A 12,360-nucleotide genomic window follows, 5' to 3' on the forward strand; every position below is an offset into this window, starting at 1 on the left:
TTTCAGCCACTAGTTTTCAAAGTGGTGCTCACGAGCCAAAACCGGTCCCAGTTTTTTTGTGTACTTTGTCATTCAATTGTGTACTATGTCATCCAGTTCGTGTGATATGTTACACATTTTTCCATTTGCGTGATATCATCCTATTTTTTGCAATTCGTGTGACATGTTATGAATCCATTTTTTGCAATATGATACAAATTTGTTGTGCTTAAGATCCCAGAGTGCATCTTTAACAGGGGGTTGTGTGGAGGAATCATGCACCAGACAGGAATGGGCAGTCTTGTAGAGGGGCGGGGAGAAAAGCCTTCAACCAATAAACAAGTCTGGAGGTTTATCAGTGTTTATGACCTGGCATCTCTCCCTCTTCACTACCAAAATGGACGCTTCCTGGGCTCACTCTATCAACCACCCTGCTGCCCTCGCTCTCTCTCTCTCTGCTAAAATATTCACTGTCCCTCTACCTCCCAATATGTCCCTGTACCTCTCCCTCTAAAGCTTTTTCTATACTTACTTACTGTCCCTCTTCCCACACTTTTCTCTCAATGCTGAAGTTCTTCTTCTCTGTACTTTGTCTATACATTCTATCCCCAGTGAGCACCGACATGATGCATGGACGTTGTTTATTGGTAAAAATTGGGTCAGTCCCCCCATGCCTTGAATTTAATGTCTATAGATGTAGATTTTTTTTGCCAATCTGGCCTGGCAGGACCGGCCTTGATTTGGCCCCAAAATAGTTTTTTTTTCAACATCCATAAAAGAGGTTATTTCAACTTTCACTCTGTACCAAATCCGAACATCCTTTGGACATCAGGCAGAGTCATATTTTCTATGTCTTGCTGACTGGGTCTTGCTCACTATGCCCTCCCTCCCTATTTCTCAGGGTGAAAGCAGAGTGTTCAGAATGGCGGGTCGGTGTGTTCCCTGGCCTGATCTCTCCATCACTCAACCTGTCATCAGCCATGCCTGCCTGACCTTGTTAGGCCAGCGCTTCTCTCCCGCTCACCCCCCCCCCCCCCCCCCCCCACCCCCAGCCTCATCCCCATTGACTTTGTAGCCCTGATATGTCAGGGGGATGATGAGTGTGTGTCCCTCTTGAAGTGACTTTGGGAGAGAGCGCACCAGCGGAGTTTTGTTGTCTGTGACTCTGGTAGTATGTGTGACAATATTTATATTGGTCAAGTTCATGGAAGCCTACTGTGCTCAGGTTTCCCCCATACAAGCTATTAATGGTCCCCATGGAAACCCTCTTTTCAACACAAGTAGGGGATCAAACAAAGGGTCAGGAGCTTCGGTCGTGATATTCACTCATCTTTGTTGCAATGCCTTTTGATGTAGCAATATAATTGTCTACTCTAGTTTCTTAATCCTGCACGGTCCTTCGGGTCCCAAGCACATTTCTGCTTCAGCCCATCACCTAATTCAACTACCCAACCTAACATAAGCCCTTGATTAGCGTGATAAGGTGTGTGTTAGTGCTGGGCACGATCAAAATATGCACCCCTGTGGGTTCCCAGGACCAGGATTAAGAACCCCATGAATACAGAAATACAGTGGGGGAAAAAAGTATTTAGTCAGCCACCAATTGTGCAAGTTCTCCCACTTAAAAAGATAAGAGAGGCCTGTAATTTTCATCATAGGTACACTTCAACTATGACAGACACAATGAGAAAAGAAATCCAGAAAATCACATTGTAGGATTTTTTATGAATTTATTTGCAAATTATGGTGGAAAATAAGTATTTGGTCAATAACAAAAGTTTATCTCAATACTTTGTTATATACCATTTGTTGGCAATGACAGAGGTCAAACATTTTCTGTAAGTCTTCACAGGGTTTTCACACACTGTTGCTGGTATTTTGGCCCATTCCTCCATGCAGATCTCCTCTAGAGCAGTAATGTTTTGGGGCTGTTGCTGGGCAACACAGACTTTCAACTCTCTCCAAAGATTTCCTATGGGGTTGAGATCTGGAGACTGGCTAGGCCACTCCAGGACCTTGAAATGCTCTTACGAAGCCACTCCTTCGTTGCCCGGGTGGTGTGTTTGGGATCATTGTCATGCTGAAAGACCCAGCCACGTTTCATCTTCAATGCCCTTGCTGATGGAAGGAGGTTTTCACTCAAAAATCTCACGATACATGACCCCATTCATTCTTTCCTTTACACGGATCAGTCGTCCTGGTCCCTTTGCAGAAAAACAGCCCCAAAGCATGATGATTCCACCCCCATGCTTCACAGTAGGTATGGTGTTCTTTGGATGCAACTCAGCATTCTTTGTCCTCCAAACACGACGAGCTGAGTTTTTTCCAAAAAGTTATATTTTGGTTTCATCTGACCATATGACATTCTCCCAATCTTCTTCTGGATCATCCAAATGCTCTCTAGCAAACTTCAGACGGGCCTGGACATGTACTGGCTTAAGCAGGGGGACACGTCTGGCACTGCAGGATTTGAGTCACTGGCGGCGTAGTGTGTTACTGATGGTAGGCTTTGTTACTTTGGTCCCAGCTCTCTGCAGGTCATTCACTAGGTCCCCCCGTGTGGTTCTGGGATTTTTGCTCACCGTTCTTGTGATCATTTTGACCCCACGGGGTGAGATCTTGTGTGGAGCCCCAGATCGAGGGAGATTATCAGTGGTCTTGTATGTCTTCCATTTCCTAATAATTGCTCCCACAGTTGATTTCTTCAAACCAAGCTGCTTACCTATTGCAGATTCAGTCTTCCCAGCCTGGTGCAGGTCTACAATTTTGTTTCTGGTGTCCTTTGACAGCTCTTTGGTCTTGGCCATAGTGGAGTTTAGAGTGTGACTGTTTGAGGTTGTGGACAGGTGTATTTTATACTGATAACAAGTTCAAACAGGTGCCATTAATACAGGTAACAAGTGGAGGACAGAGGAGACTCTTAAAGAAGAAGTTACAGGTCTGTGAGAGCCAGAAATCTTGCTTGTTTGTAGGTGACCAAATACTTATTTTCCACCATAATTTGCTAATAAATTCATTAAAAATCCAACAATGTGATTTTCTGTATTTTTTTTCTAATTTTGTCTGTCATAGTTGAAGTGTACCTATGATGAAAATTACAGGCCTCTCTCATCTTTTTAAGTGGGAGAACTTGCACAATTGGTGGCTGACTAAATACTTTTTTGCCCCACTGTATGTGTGACCTTTAGCTACAAGCAACTCTGGACAGTGATACAGGCCGTGCAAGCTTTTACTCCAGCCCAACACTAGCATGCCTCATTCAATCTAGACCACGATAAATTGGTGTACAGTTAGATCTGGGCTGAAACATAAGCCTGCACACACTGCTGCTCTTCCGAAACCCAAAATGGGCCACTTCTGAGCTGAGACCACACTCACCAACTACACTGTTGTTGTCTGGTGAATATAGCATATCTAATAAGTTGAAGTATCATACAAACTCATTTATAGAATCTACCCTGTAAAGACCTTTATTATACACAGATTTAAAATAGCTAATTGATAACAAATGTGTACTTTGTGGTTGTGACCCAGAAACTCTTGACCATTTATTTTAAGACTGTTTTTATGTCAGAAGGTTTTGTAGTGAGTTAGAAGATTTTATTTGAAAATAAACAACTATTAATGTTAATCTGAGAGACTCTGATGTTATGTTTTATTTTGATCCAAATGATATGGAACCTGATTTAACTTTCATTGTTCATGTGTTTATTGTTCATGGAAGATTCTTTATCCATAAAATGAAGTGGGCAGAGAACAAATTCTTCTTCACATTATTTAAGATAGAATTGAAATATTATTTTGAAATTATCAGTAAATGTAAAAACAAAAATGCAAAACACACCATAAAACTTTTAGACAAATTAAAAATGTATTTGATATGTAATACTGTTAGGTTTATGTACTCTTGTTTGTATATTTCTGTTTTTGTATTTGTTGTGTTCATAATAAAAATTAAAAATACTCACCAAGTTGACTGCCCCGCCTAGTGGAGAAAGGGGATCCCTGCAAACGCAAGGTCTGCCAGACCTGTACCAGTCATTCCAACATATTCCTTCAGCTGTTCTAAAGCATACTGGGCTAATTGTTAATGTTCATATTTATTACACAATATTCTACCTATCATCGTCTGTTGATCATTATTCTTTCAGTTGTTTGTATTTGTAAAGAGTAAGTTCCTAGTTCAATGCGCTGATAGATGTGTTTACTATTAGGGATGGTTATTGTGAAATCAACAGATATATATTTTTGATAATGTGTTTGTGTTGTTTGGGTGTATACGAAACCAACTCTGGACTAGAACAATTCTCCCTAAATCTCAGATTAGAGGAGAGGAAAGTAAGACAGCAAGAGAATTCTAATGAGAGGGGAGGACAAGGGGTGGAGGAGAAGAAGGAGGAGGGGATGGAGAGAGGAGGAGGGGAAAGGAGAGAGGACAAAATATTCAAAACAAAGGAAGTTTTTGGACGACAGGAAAAGTTGTGAGTATGAAAACCTTGTGTTTTTTTCTTAATTTTGAAGACTATAAAGACATTGGTAGCACTGCAGTACTGTATATAGAATGTTTACAATAAATAACATGAAGTACATATACAAAAGATGTATAGAGAAACTAAACTACATTTTACTGCAAAAAAAACTAACTTTTCATGAAGTCATCCTAATAGAATACTGTTTGTGAACTTCGGTCATGGATGACAATATGTCATTCAGAACTAATGTATTTTAGAAAGCTATGTGCCCTGGCATACAAGAGTGTATAAATGAGTCGAAGCAAGTTAAATCAATTTAACGTATTCAGGGCCTGGGTAAGATGCTGGTAAAGGAGGAACGGGGTGTTAAACATATTGAGTGACAAAACTGTTCGGACACTTTAGAACATTCTTAATAAGGTTTACGAAAAGAGAAGTGTATGAAAAGAGTGTGTATGAGAAAGGAGGAGTAGAGGGGTGCTCAGATAGGGCACAAAAACACATTCCTTTGTGAGAACTCATGTCTTGGGCTCCAAACTCACACTGACACATCACAAGAGGAATGATGCAGGGAGAGAGCTGGGGGAGTGTGTGTGTGAGAAAGAGAGAGAGAGTGAGAGAAAGAGAGAGAGGATTAAAACAGCATCCTGATTCCAACTGCTTGATTAATACTGATACTACCAACAGCACATATACTGATACTATCAACAGCACATACAGTGGGGAGTACAAGTATTTGATACACTGCCGATTTTGCAGGTTTTCCTACTTACAAAGCATGTAGAGGTCTGTAATTTTTTATCATAGGTACACTTCAACTGTGAGAGACGGAATCTAAAACAAAAATCCAGAAAATCACATTGTATGATTTTTAATTAATTAATTTGCAGTTTATTGCATGACATAAGTATTTGATCACCTACTAACTAGTAAGAATTCCGGCTCTCACAGACCTGTTAGTTTTTCTTTAAGAATCCCTCCTGTTCTCCACTCATTACCTGTATTAACCGCACCTGTTTGAACTCGTTACCTGTATAAAAGACACCTGTCCACACACTTAATCAAACAGACTCCCACCTCTCCACAATGGCCAAGACCAGAGAGCTGTGTAAGGACATCAGGGATAAAATTGTAGACCTGCACAAGGCTGGGATGGGCTATAAGACAATAGGCAAGCAGCTTGGTGAGAAAGCAACAACTGTTGGCGCAATTAGTAGAAAATGGAAGAAGATCATGATGACTGTCAATCACCCTCGGTCTGGGGCTCCATGCAAGATCTCACCTTGTGGGGCATCAATGATCATGAGTAAGGTGAGAGATCAGCCCAGAACTACACGGCAGGACCTGGTCAATGACCTGAAGAGAGCTGGGACCACAGTCTCAAAGAAAACCATTAGTAACACACTACGCCGTCATGGATTAAAATCCTGCAGCGCACGCAAGGTCCCCCTGCTCAAGCCAGTGCATGTCCAGGCCCGTCTGAAGTTTGCCCATGACCATCTGGATGATCCAGAGGAGGAATGGGAGAAAATCATGTGGTCTGATGAGACAAAAATAGAGCTAAGGAGTGGCTCTGTAAGAAGCATCTCAAGGTCCTGGAGTGGCCTAGTCAGTCTCCAGACCTGAACCCAATAAAACATCTTTGGAGGGAGCTGAAAGTCTGTATTGCCCAGCGACAGCCCCAAAACCTGAAGGATCTGGAGAAGGTCTGTATGGAGGAGTGGGCCAAAATCCCTGCTGCAGTGTGTGCAAACCTGGTCAAGAACTACAGGAAATGTATGATCTCTGTAATTGTAAACAAAGGTTTCTGTACCAAATATTAAGTTCTGCTTTTCTGATGTATCAAATACTTATGTCATGCAATAAAATGCAAATTAATTACTTAAAAATCATACAATGTGATTTTCTGAATTTTTGTTTTAGATTGTCTCTTACAGTTGAAGTGTACCTATGATAACAATTACAGACCTCTACATGCTTTGTAAGTAGGAAAATCTGCAAAATCGGCAGTGTATCAAATACTTGTTCTCCCCACTGTATACTGATACCACCAGCAGCACATTTACTGATACTATCAACAGCACATACACTGATACTATCAGCAGCACATACTGTATACTGATAATATGAACAGCACATATACTGATAATATGAATAGCACATATACTGATAATATGAATAGCACATATACTGATAATATGAATAGCACATATACTGTTTCAAGCTCATTTACCTGGATTTCATGAGGTGCACATTTCCTACAACTGCCTTAGAGAAGAGTATACATTGCATTAGAAACAGCAGAGGTAGGGCCAGGGGGAAAGCAGAAGGAAGACGGAGGAAATGTAAAGTCAAGATATTGAAGAGTTCCTCTGTGTGAATTGAAACAAACTATTTTACTCTTTGGGCTTTTGTGGGTCCTGTTTCCTTCAGCTCGTAAACATCCAGCTCTTACAAGGATGGGCAGTCTTCCAATCGCCCTGCTCCTCTGCGGTTTCCACGGTAACCCCTGACAAACACAACACACAAATCATCACCTTCAATTAGGTTTGAGTCCATCTCTGTTTGTTTTAACTCCATAAAACACTCCCCTCACATGGTTTTCTGTTCCACAGCCCTCACAGCTGTGGCCCAAGCCCCGCAGGCTGGTAATAATGCCCTCTATTCAATGGTCACACATTATTTCAACAGACATTAAGTTGCATGATACAGTTGAAGTTGGAAGTTTACATACACCTTAGCCAAATACATTTAAATTCAGTTTTTCACAATTCTTGACAATTAATCCAAGTAAAAATTCCCTGTTTTTAGGTCAGTTAGGATCACCACTTTATTTTAAGAATGTGAAATGTCAGAATAATAGTTAATATTTCAGGGGGGTGTTCCTATCTAGGTTGTTTAGTTCTATGTGGCCTGGTGTGGTTCCCAATCAGAGGCAGCTGTTTATCGTTGTCTCTGATTGGGGATCATATTTAGGCAGCCATTTCCCCACTATGTTTTGTGGGATCTTGTTTTTGTGTTGTTGCCTTTGAGCACTTCATTTACATCACGTTCGGTGTTTCTTTATTTTGTATTGTTCTAAGGTCCACTTCAATAAATATGTGGAACCCAGATCACGCAGGGCATTGGTACGAGTATGCTTCCAACGACGATCGTGACACATTGTCCATTTGGAAGACCCATTTGCAACCAAGCTTTAACTTCCTGACTGATGTCTTGAGATGTTGCTTCAATGTATCAACAATTTTCCTGCCTCATGATGCCATCTATTTTGTGAAGTGCATCAGTCCCTCCTGCAGCAAAGCACCCCCACAACATGACGCTGCCACCCCCGTGCTTCATGGTTGGGATGGTGTTCTTCGGCTTGCAATCCTCCCCCTTTTTCCTCCAAACATAACGACGGTCATTATGGCCAAACAGTCCTATTTTTGTTTCATCAGACCAGAGGAAATTTCTCCAAAAAGTACGTTCTTTGTCCCCATGTGCAGTTGCAAACCATAGTCTGGCTTTTTTATGGTGGTTTTGGAGCAGTGGCTTCTTCCTTGCTGATCGAACGTTCAGGTTATGTCGATATAGGACTCGTTTTACTGTGGATATATATACTTTTGTACCTGTTTCCTCCAGCATCTTCACAAGGTCCTTTGCTGATGTTCTGGGATTGATGCGCACTTTTCACACCCAAGTACGTTCATCTCGAGGAGACAGAACGCATCTCCTTTCTGAGCGGTTTGAAGGCTGCGTGGTCCCATGGTGTTTATACTTGCATACTATTGATTGTACTGATGAAAGTGGTACCTTCAGGCGTTTGAAAATTGCTCCCAAGTATAAACCAGACTTGTGGAGGTCTACAATATTTTTTCTGAAGTCTTGGCTGATTTCTTTTGATTTTCCCATGAGTTTGGAGTTTGAAGTTTGAAGGTAGGCCTTGAAATACATCTACAGGTACACCTCCAATTGACTCAAATTATGTCAGTTAGCCTATCAGAACACCCTTTCTGGAATTTTCCAAGCTTTTTAAAGGCACAGTCAATTTATTGTATGTGAACTTCTGACCCACTGGAATTGTGACACAGTGAAATAATCTGTCTGTAAACAATTGTCATGCACAAAGTAGATGTCCTAACCGACTGTCCAGAACTATAGTTTGTTAACAAGAAATGTGTGGAGTGGTTGAAAAACGAGTTTTAATGACTCAAACCTAAGTGTATGTAAACTTCCAACTTCAACAATATGTCTGTCTGTGAGTCATGCCGTGGGTAGAGGTCGTTCCCATGCTGGTTGTGTTGTTTCCTGCTGGTAGAGGTGGAACTCCACAGAGGTGACTGGAATGAAGAGGAGGCTTTGGTGTCTGTCTCTACCCTACCGCCTGGTGAGTGAGGTGTATGTCTCTACCCTACCGCCTGGTGAGTGAGGTGTCTGTCTCTACCCTATCACCTGGTGAGTGAGGTGTATGTCTCTACCCTACCGCCTGGTGAGTGAGGTGTCTGTCTCTACCCTATCACCTGGTGAGTGAGGTGTATGTCTCTACCCTACCGCCTGGTGAGTGAGGTGTCTGTCTCTACCCTATCACCTGGTGAGTGAGGTGTATGTCTCTACCCTACCGCCTGGTGAGTGAGGTGTCTGTCTCTACCCTATCACCTGGTGAGTGAGGTGTATGTCTCTACCCTACCATCTGGTGAGTGAGGTGTCTGTCTCTACCCTATCACCTGGTGAGTGAGGTGTCTGTCTCTACCCTACCACCTGGTGAGTGAGGTGTCTGTCTCTACCCTACTGCCTTGTGAGTGAGGTGTCTGTCTCTACCCTACCGCCTGGTGAGTGAGGTGTCTGTCTCTACCCTACCGCCTGTGAGTGAGGTGTCTGTCTCTACCCTAGCGCCTTGTGAGTGAGGTGTCTGTCTCTACCCTACCGCCTGGTGACTAAGGTCTTCAATGTAGAACAGAAACATCACTAAACAATGTTAGGCCAGGGATGACCAGGGGTGTCCAGTGTTATCTTGATGTTGTGTGTATCCTCTGTGCTAGACTGTAGGGAAGAGACGTACCCCTGTACCAGGATGTACTCTGTCCACCGGCCCATCAAGAGATGCATCCACTCCCTCTGCCTTTACAGGTAAACTGCAACTACAGGTTCTCTCTCACAGGAAAACATAGACACACTCAGTGCCTCCTGGTCATGCGGTCAAAGTTCATTGGTTTCAACCTGAGAGCCTGTACAGTGAGGCATGTTTTAGAGACAGCAGCTGGGCTCTGATTATAGTGTAATGATGTCTGTCTCCTGGTTTGTCTCAGCCTCCCTCGTGTCTATGTGATCAACAAGGAGATATGTGTTAGAACTGTCTGCCAACAGGATGAGTACCTGAAGGGTAAGACAGTCCACCTGATAGCACTTCATTAGACCTGTCGTTAGGATTACAACAACATAACAATCTTAGAGTGCATGAAACACTTACTGGCTTTAGGACAGCATGTACATCTGAGCCCACACATCCTCTCTCTCTTCTCTCCATCCCAGCTGAGCTCTGCAGGGAGCGGTCCGGCTGGCCCAAGCGCTTCCAGAGGTCAACCACCAATAAGAAACGCTGTCACAATCGCCGCAGCAACCCCAAAACCTGGCAAAACAAGGCCTGATGGGCCCAAGATGGAGAAGATGGAAGGAGGGGCAGAGGAGGAATGAGAGAAGGAGGGGCGGAGGAGGAAGGAGAGAAGGAGTAGGAGGGAGGACACCCTTGGAGACAGAACACTGGGTTGTCTCCATAAAAAGACCCTGAAACACCATAAATTCACCGCTCAACACCTGGTGCTAGCCTGTGCCTTAACACACAACCACAACCACGCACACATACACACACACACACAATATATACAGTGCCTTGCGAAAGTATTCGGCCCCCTTGAACTTTGCGACCTTTTGCCACATTTCAGGCTTCAAACATAAAGATATAAAACTGTATTTTTTTGTGAAGAATCAACAACAAGTGGGACACAATCATGAAGTGGAACGACATTTATTGGATATTTCAAACTTTTTTAACAAATCAAAAACTAAAAAATTGGGCGTGCAAAATTATTCAGCCCCCTTAAGTTAATACTTTGTAGCGCCACCTTTTGCTGTGATTACAGCTGTAAGTCGCTTGGGGTATGTCTCTATCAGTTTTGCACATCGAGAGACTGACATTTTTTTCCATTCCTCCTTGCAAAACAGCTCAGTGAGGTTGGATGGAGAGCATTTGTGAACAGCAGTTTTCAGTTCTTTCCACAGATTCTCGATTGGATTCAGGTCTGGACTTTGACTTGGCCATTCTAACACCTGGATATGTTTATTTTTGAACCATTCCATTGTAGATTTTGCTTTATGTTTTGGATCATTGTCTTGTTGGAAGACAAATCTCCGTCCCAGTCTCAGGTCTTTTGCAGACTCCATCAGGTTTTCTTCCAGAATGGTCCTGTATTTGGCTCCATCCATCTTCCCATCAATTTTAACCATCTTCCCTGTCCCTGCTGAAGAAAAGCAGGCCCAAACCATGATGCTGCCACCACCATGTTTGACAGTGGGGATGGTGTGTTCAGGGTGATGAGCTGTGTTGCTTTTACGCCAAACATAATGTTTTGCATTGTTGCCAAAAAGTTCCATTTTGGTTTCATCTGACCAGAGCACCTTCTTCCACATGTTTGGTGTGTCTCCCAGGTGGCTTGTGGCAAACTTTAAACGACACTTTTTATGGATATCTTTAAGAAATGGCTTTCTTCTTGCCACTCTTCCATAAAGGCCAGATTTGTGCAATATACGACTGATTGTTGTCCTATGGACAGAGTCTCCCACCTCAGCTGTAGATCTCTGCAGTTCATCCAGAGTGATCATGGGCCTCTTGGCTGCATCTCTGATCAGTCTTCTCCTTGTATGAGCTGAAAGTTTAGAGGGACGGCCAGGTCTTGGTAGATTTGCAGTGGTCTGATACTCCTTCCATTTCAATATTATCGCTTGCACAGTGCTCCTTGGGATGTTTAAAGCTTGGGAAATCTTTTTTGTATCCAAATCCGGCTTTCAACTTCTTCACAACAGTATCTCGGACCTGCCTGGTGTGTTCCTTGTTCTTCATGATGCTCTCTGCGCTTTTGACGGACCTCTGAGACTATCACAGTGCAGGTGCATTTATACGGAGACTTGATTACACACAGGTGGATTGTATTTATCATCATTAGTCATTTAGGTCAACATTGGATCATTCAGAGATCCTCACTGAACTTCTGGAGAGAGTTTGCTGCACTGAAAGTAAAGGGGCTGAATAATTTTGCACGCCCAATTTTTCAGTTTTTGATTTGTTAAAAAAGTTTGAAATATCCAATAAATGTCGTTCCACTTCATGATTGTGTCCCACTTGTTGCTGATTCTTCACAAAAAAAATACAATTTTATATATTTATGTTTGAAGCCTGAAATGTGGCAAAAGGTCGCAAAGTTCAAGGGGGCCGAATACTTTCGCAAGGCACTGTATATATAAAACACAGTCCACGTGACTCCAGTTAAGAACAGTCTGAGTCATTTTTCTCAGTTATTCTATTAGCCTTGTGTTTTATTAGAACTGTCTGTGAATATCAGGGGAGAAATCACTCCCCACAGATTGGACCTCTGTTTTATTTGAACTGTCTGTGAATATCAGGGGAGAAATCACTCCCCACAGATTGGACCTGTGCCGTTGCGGGCTGTATCATACTGTTCAGATGGAACGCTGTTGAGTTCCTGTAGTTGTGTACTGTAAAGACAGTCTGAGAACAAAGTATCCACTCTGTCATTGCTGACACCTTATTGTAAAGCACTCTATCACAATCCAATACCAAAGCAGTGCAATACTACAATACAGTGCAATACTACCCAATAAAATGTCATTCATTGGTTTGTGTGGATCACTTTAT

The 12,360-nt window shown here is 42.5% G+C and overlaps 1 protein-coding gene across 1 annotated transcript; it reads left to right on the top strand.

The window, feature by feature from the left end:
• The first annotated feature begins 4,370 nt into the window (after positions 1-4,370).
• LOC139421877 (microfibrillar-associated protein 5-like) lies at positions 4,371-12,340 on the top strand. The gene is made up of 7 exons (XM_071173009.1): positions 4,371-4,460; positions 6,885-6,953; positions 7,067-7,099; positions 8,752-8,820; positions 9,473-9,560; positions 9,740-9,813; positions 9,963-12,340. The coding sequence occupies exons 2-7, from the start codon at positions 6,911-6,913 to the stop codon at positions 10,076-10,078; spliced, it is 423 nt and encodes a 140-aa protein (XP_071029110.1). The 5' UTR covers positions 4,371-4,460; positions 6,885-6,910; the 3' UTR covers positions 10,079-12,340.
• The last annotated feature ends 20 nt before the right edge of the window (positions 12,341-12,360 follow it).

The sequence above is a fragment of the Oncorhynchus clarkii genome, chromosome 2, assembly GCF_045791955.1.
Source record: "Oncorhynchus clarkii lewisi isolate Uvic-CL-2024 chromosome 2, UVic_Ocla_1.0, whole genome shotgun sequence".
Taxonomy (NCBI): Eukaryota; Metazoa; Chordata; class Actinopteri; order Salmoniformes; family Salmonidae; genus Oncorhynchus; species Oncorhynchus clarkii.

Excerpts from the sequence above, each read along its gene's own strand:
- LOC139421877 (XM_071173009.1), top strand. The coding sequence starts at position 6,911 with ATGGGCAGTCTTCCAATCGCCCTGCTCCTCTGCGGTTTCCACG. Across the intron at positions 7,100-8,751 it reads GGCCCAAGCCCCGCAGGCTG|AGGTGGAACTCCACAGAGGT; the intron begins GTAATAATGCCC and ends TCCTGCTGGTAG. Across the intron at positions 9,814-9,962 it reads ACAGGATGAGTACCTGAAGG|CTGAGCTCTGCAGGGAGCGG; the intron begins GTAAGACAGTCC and ends TCTCCATCCCAG.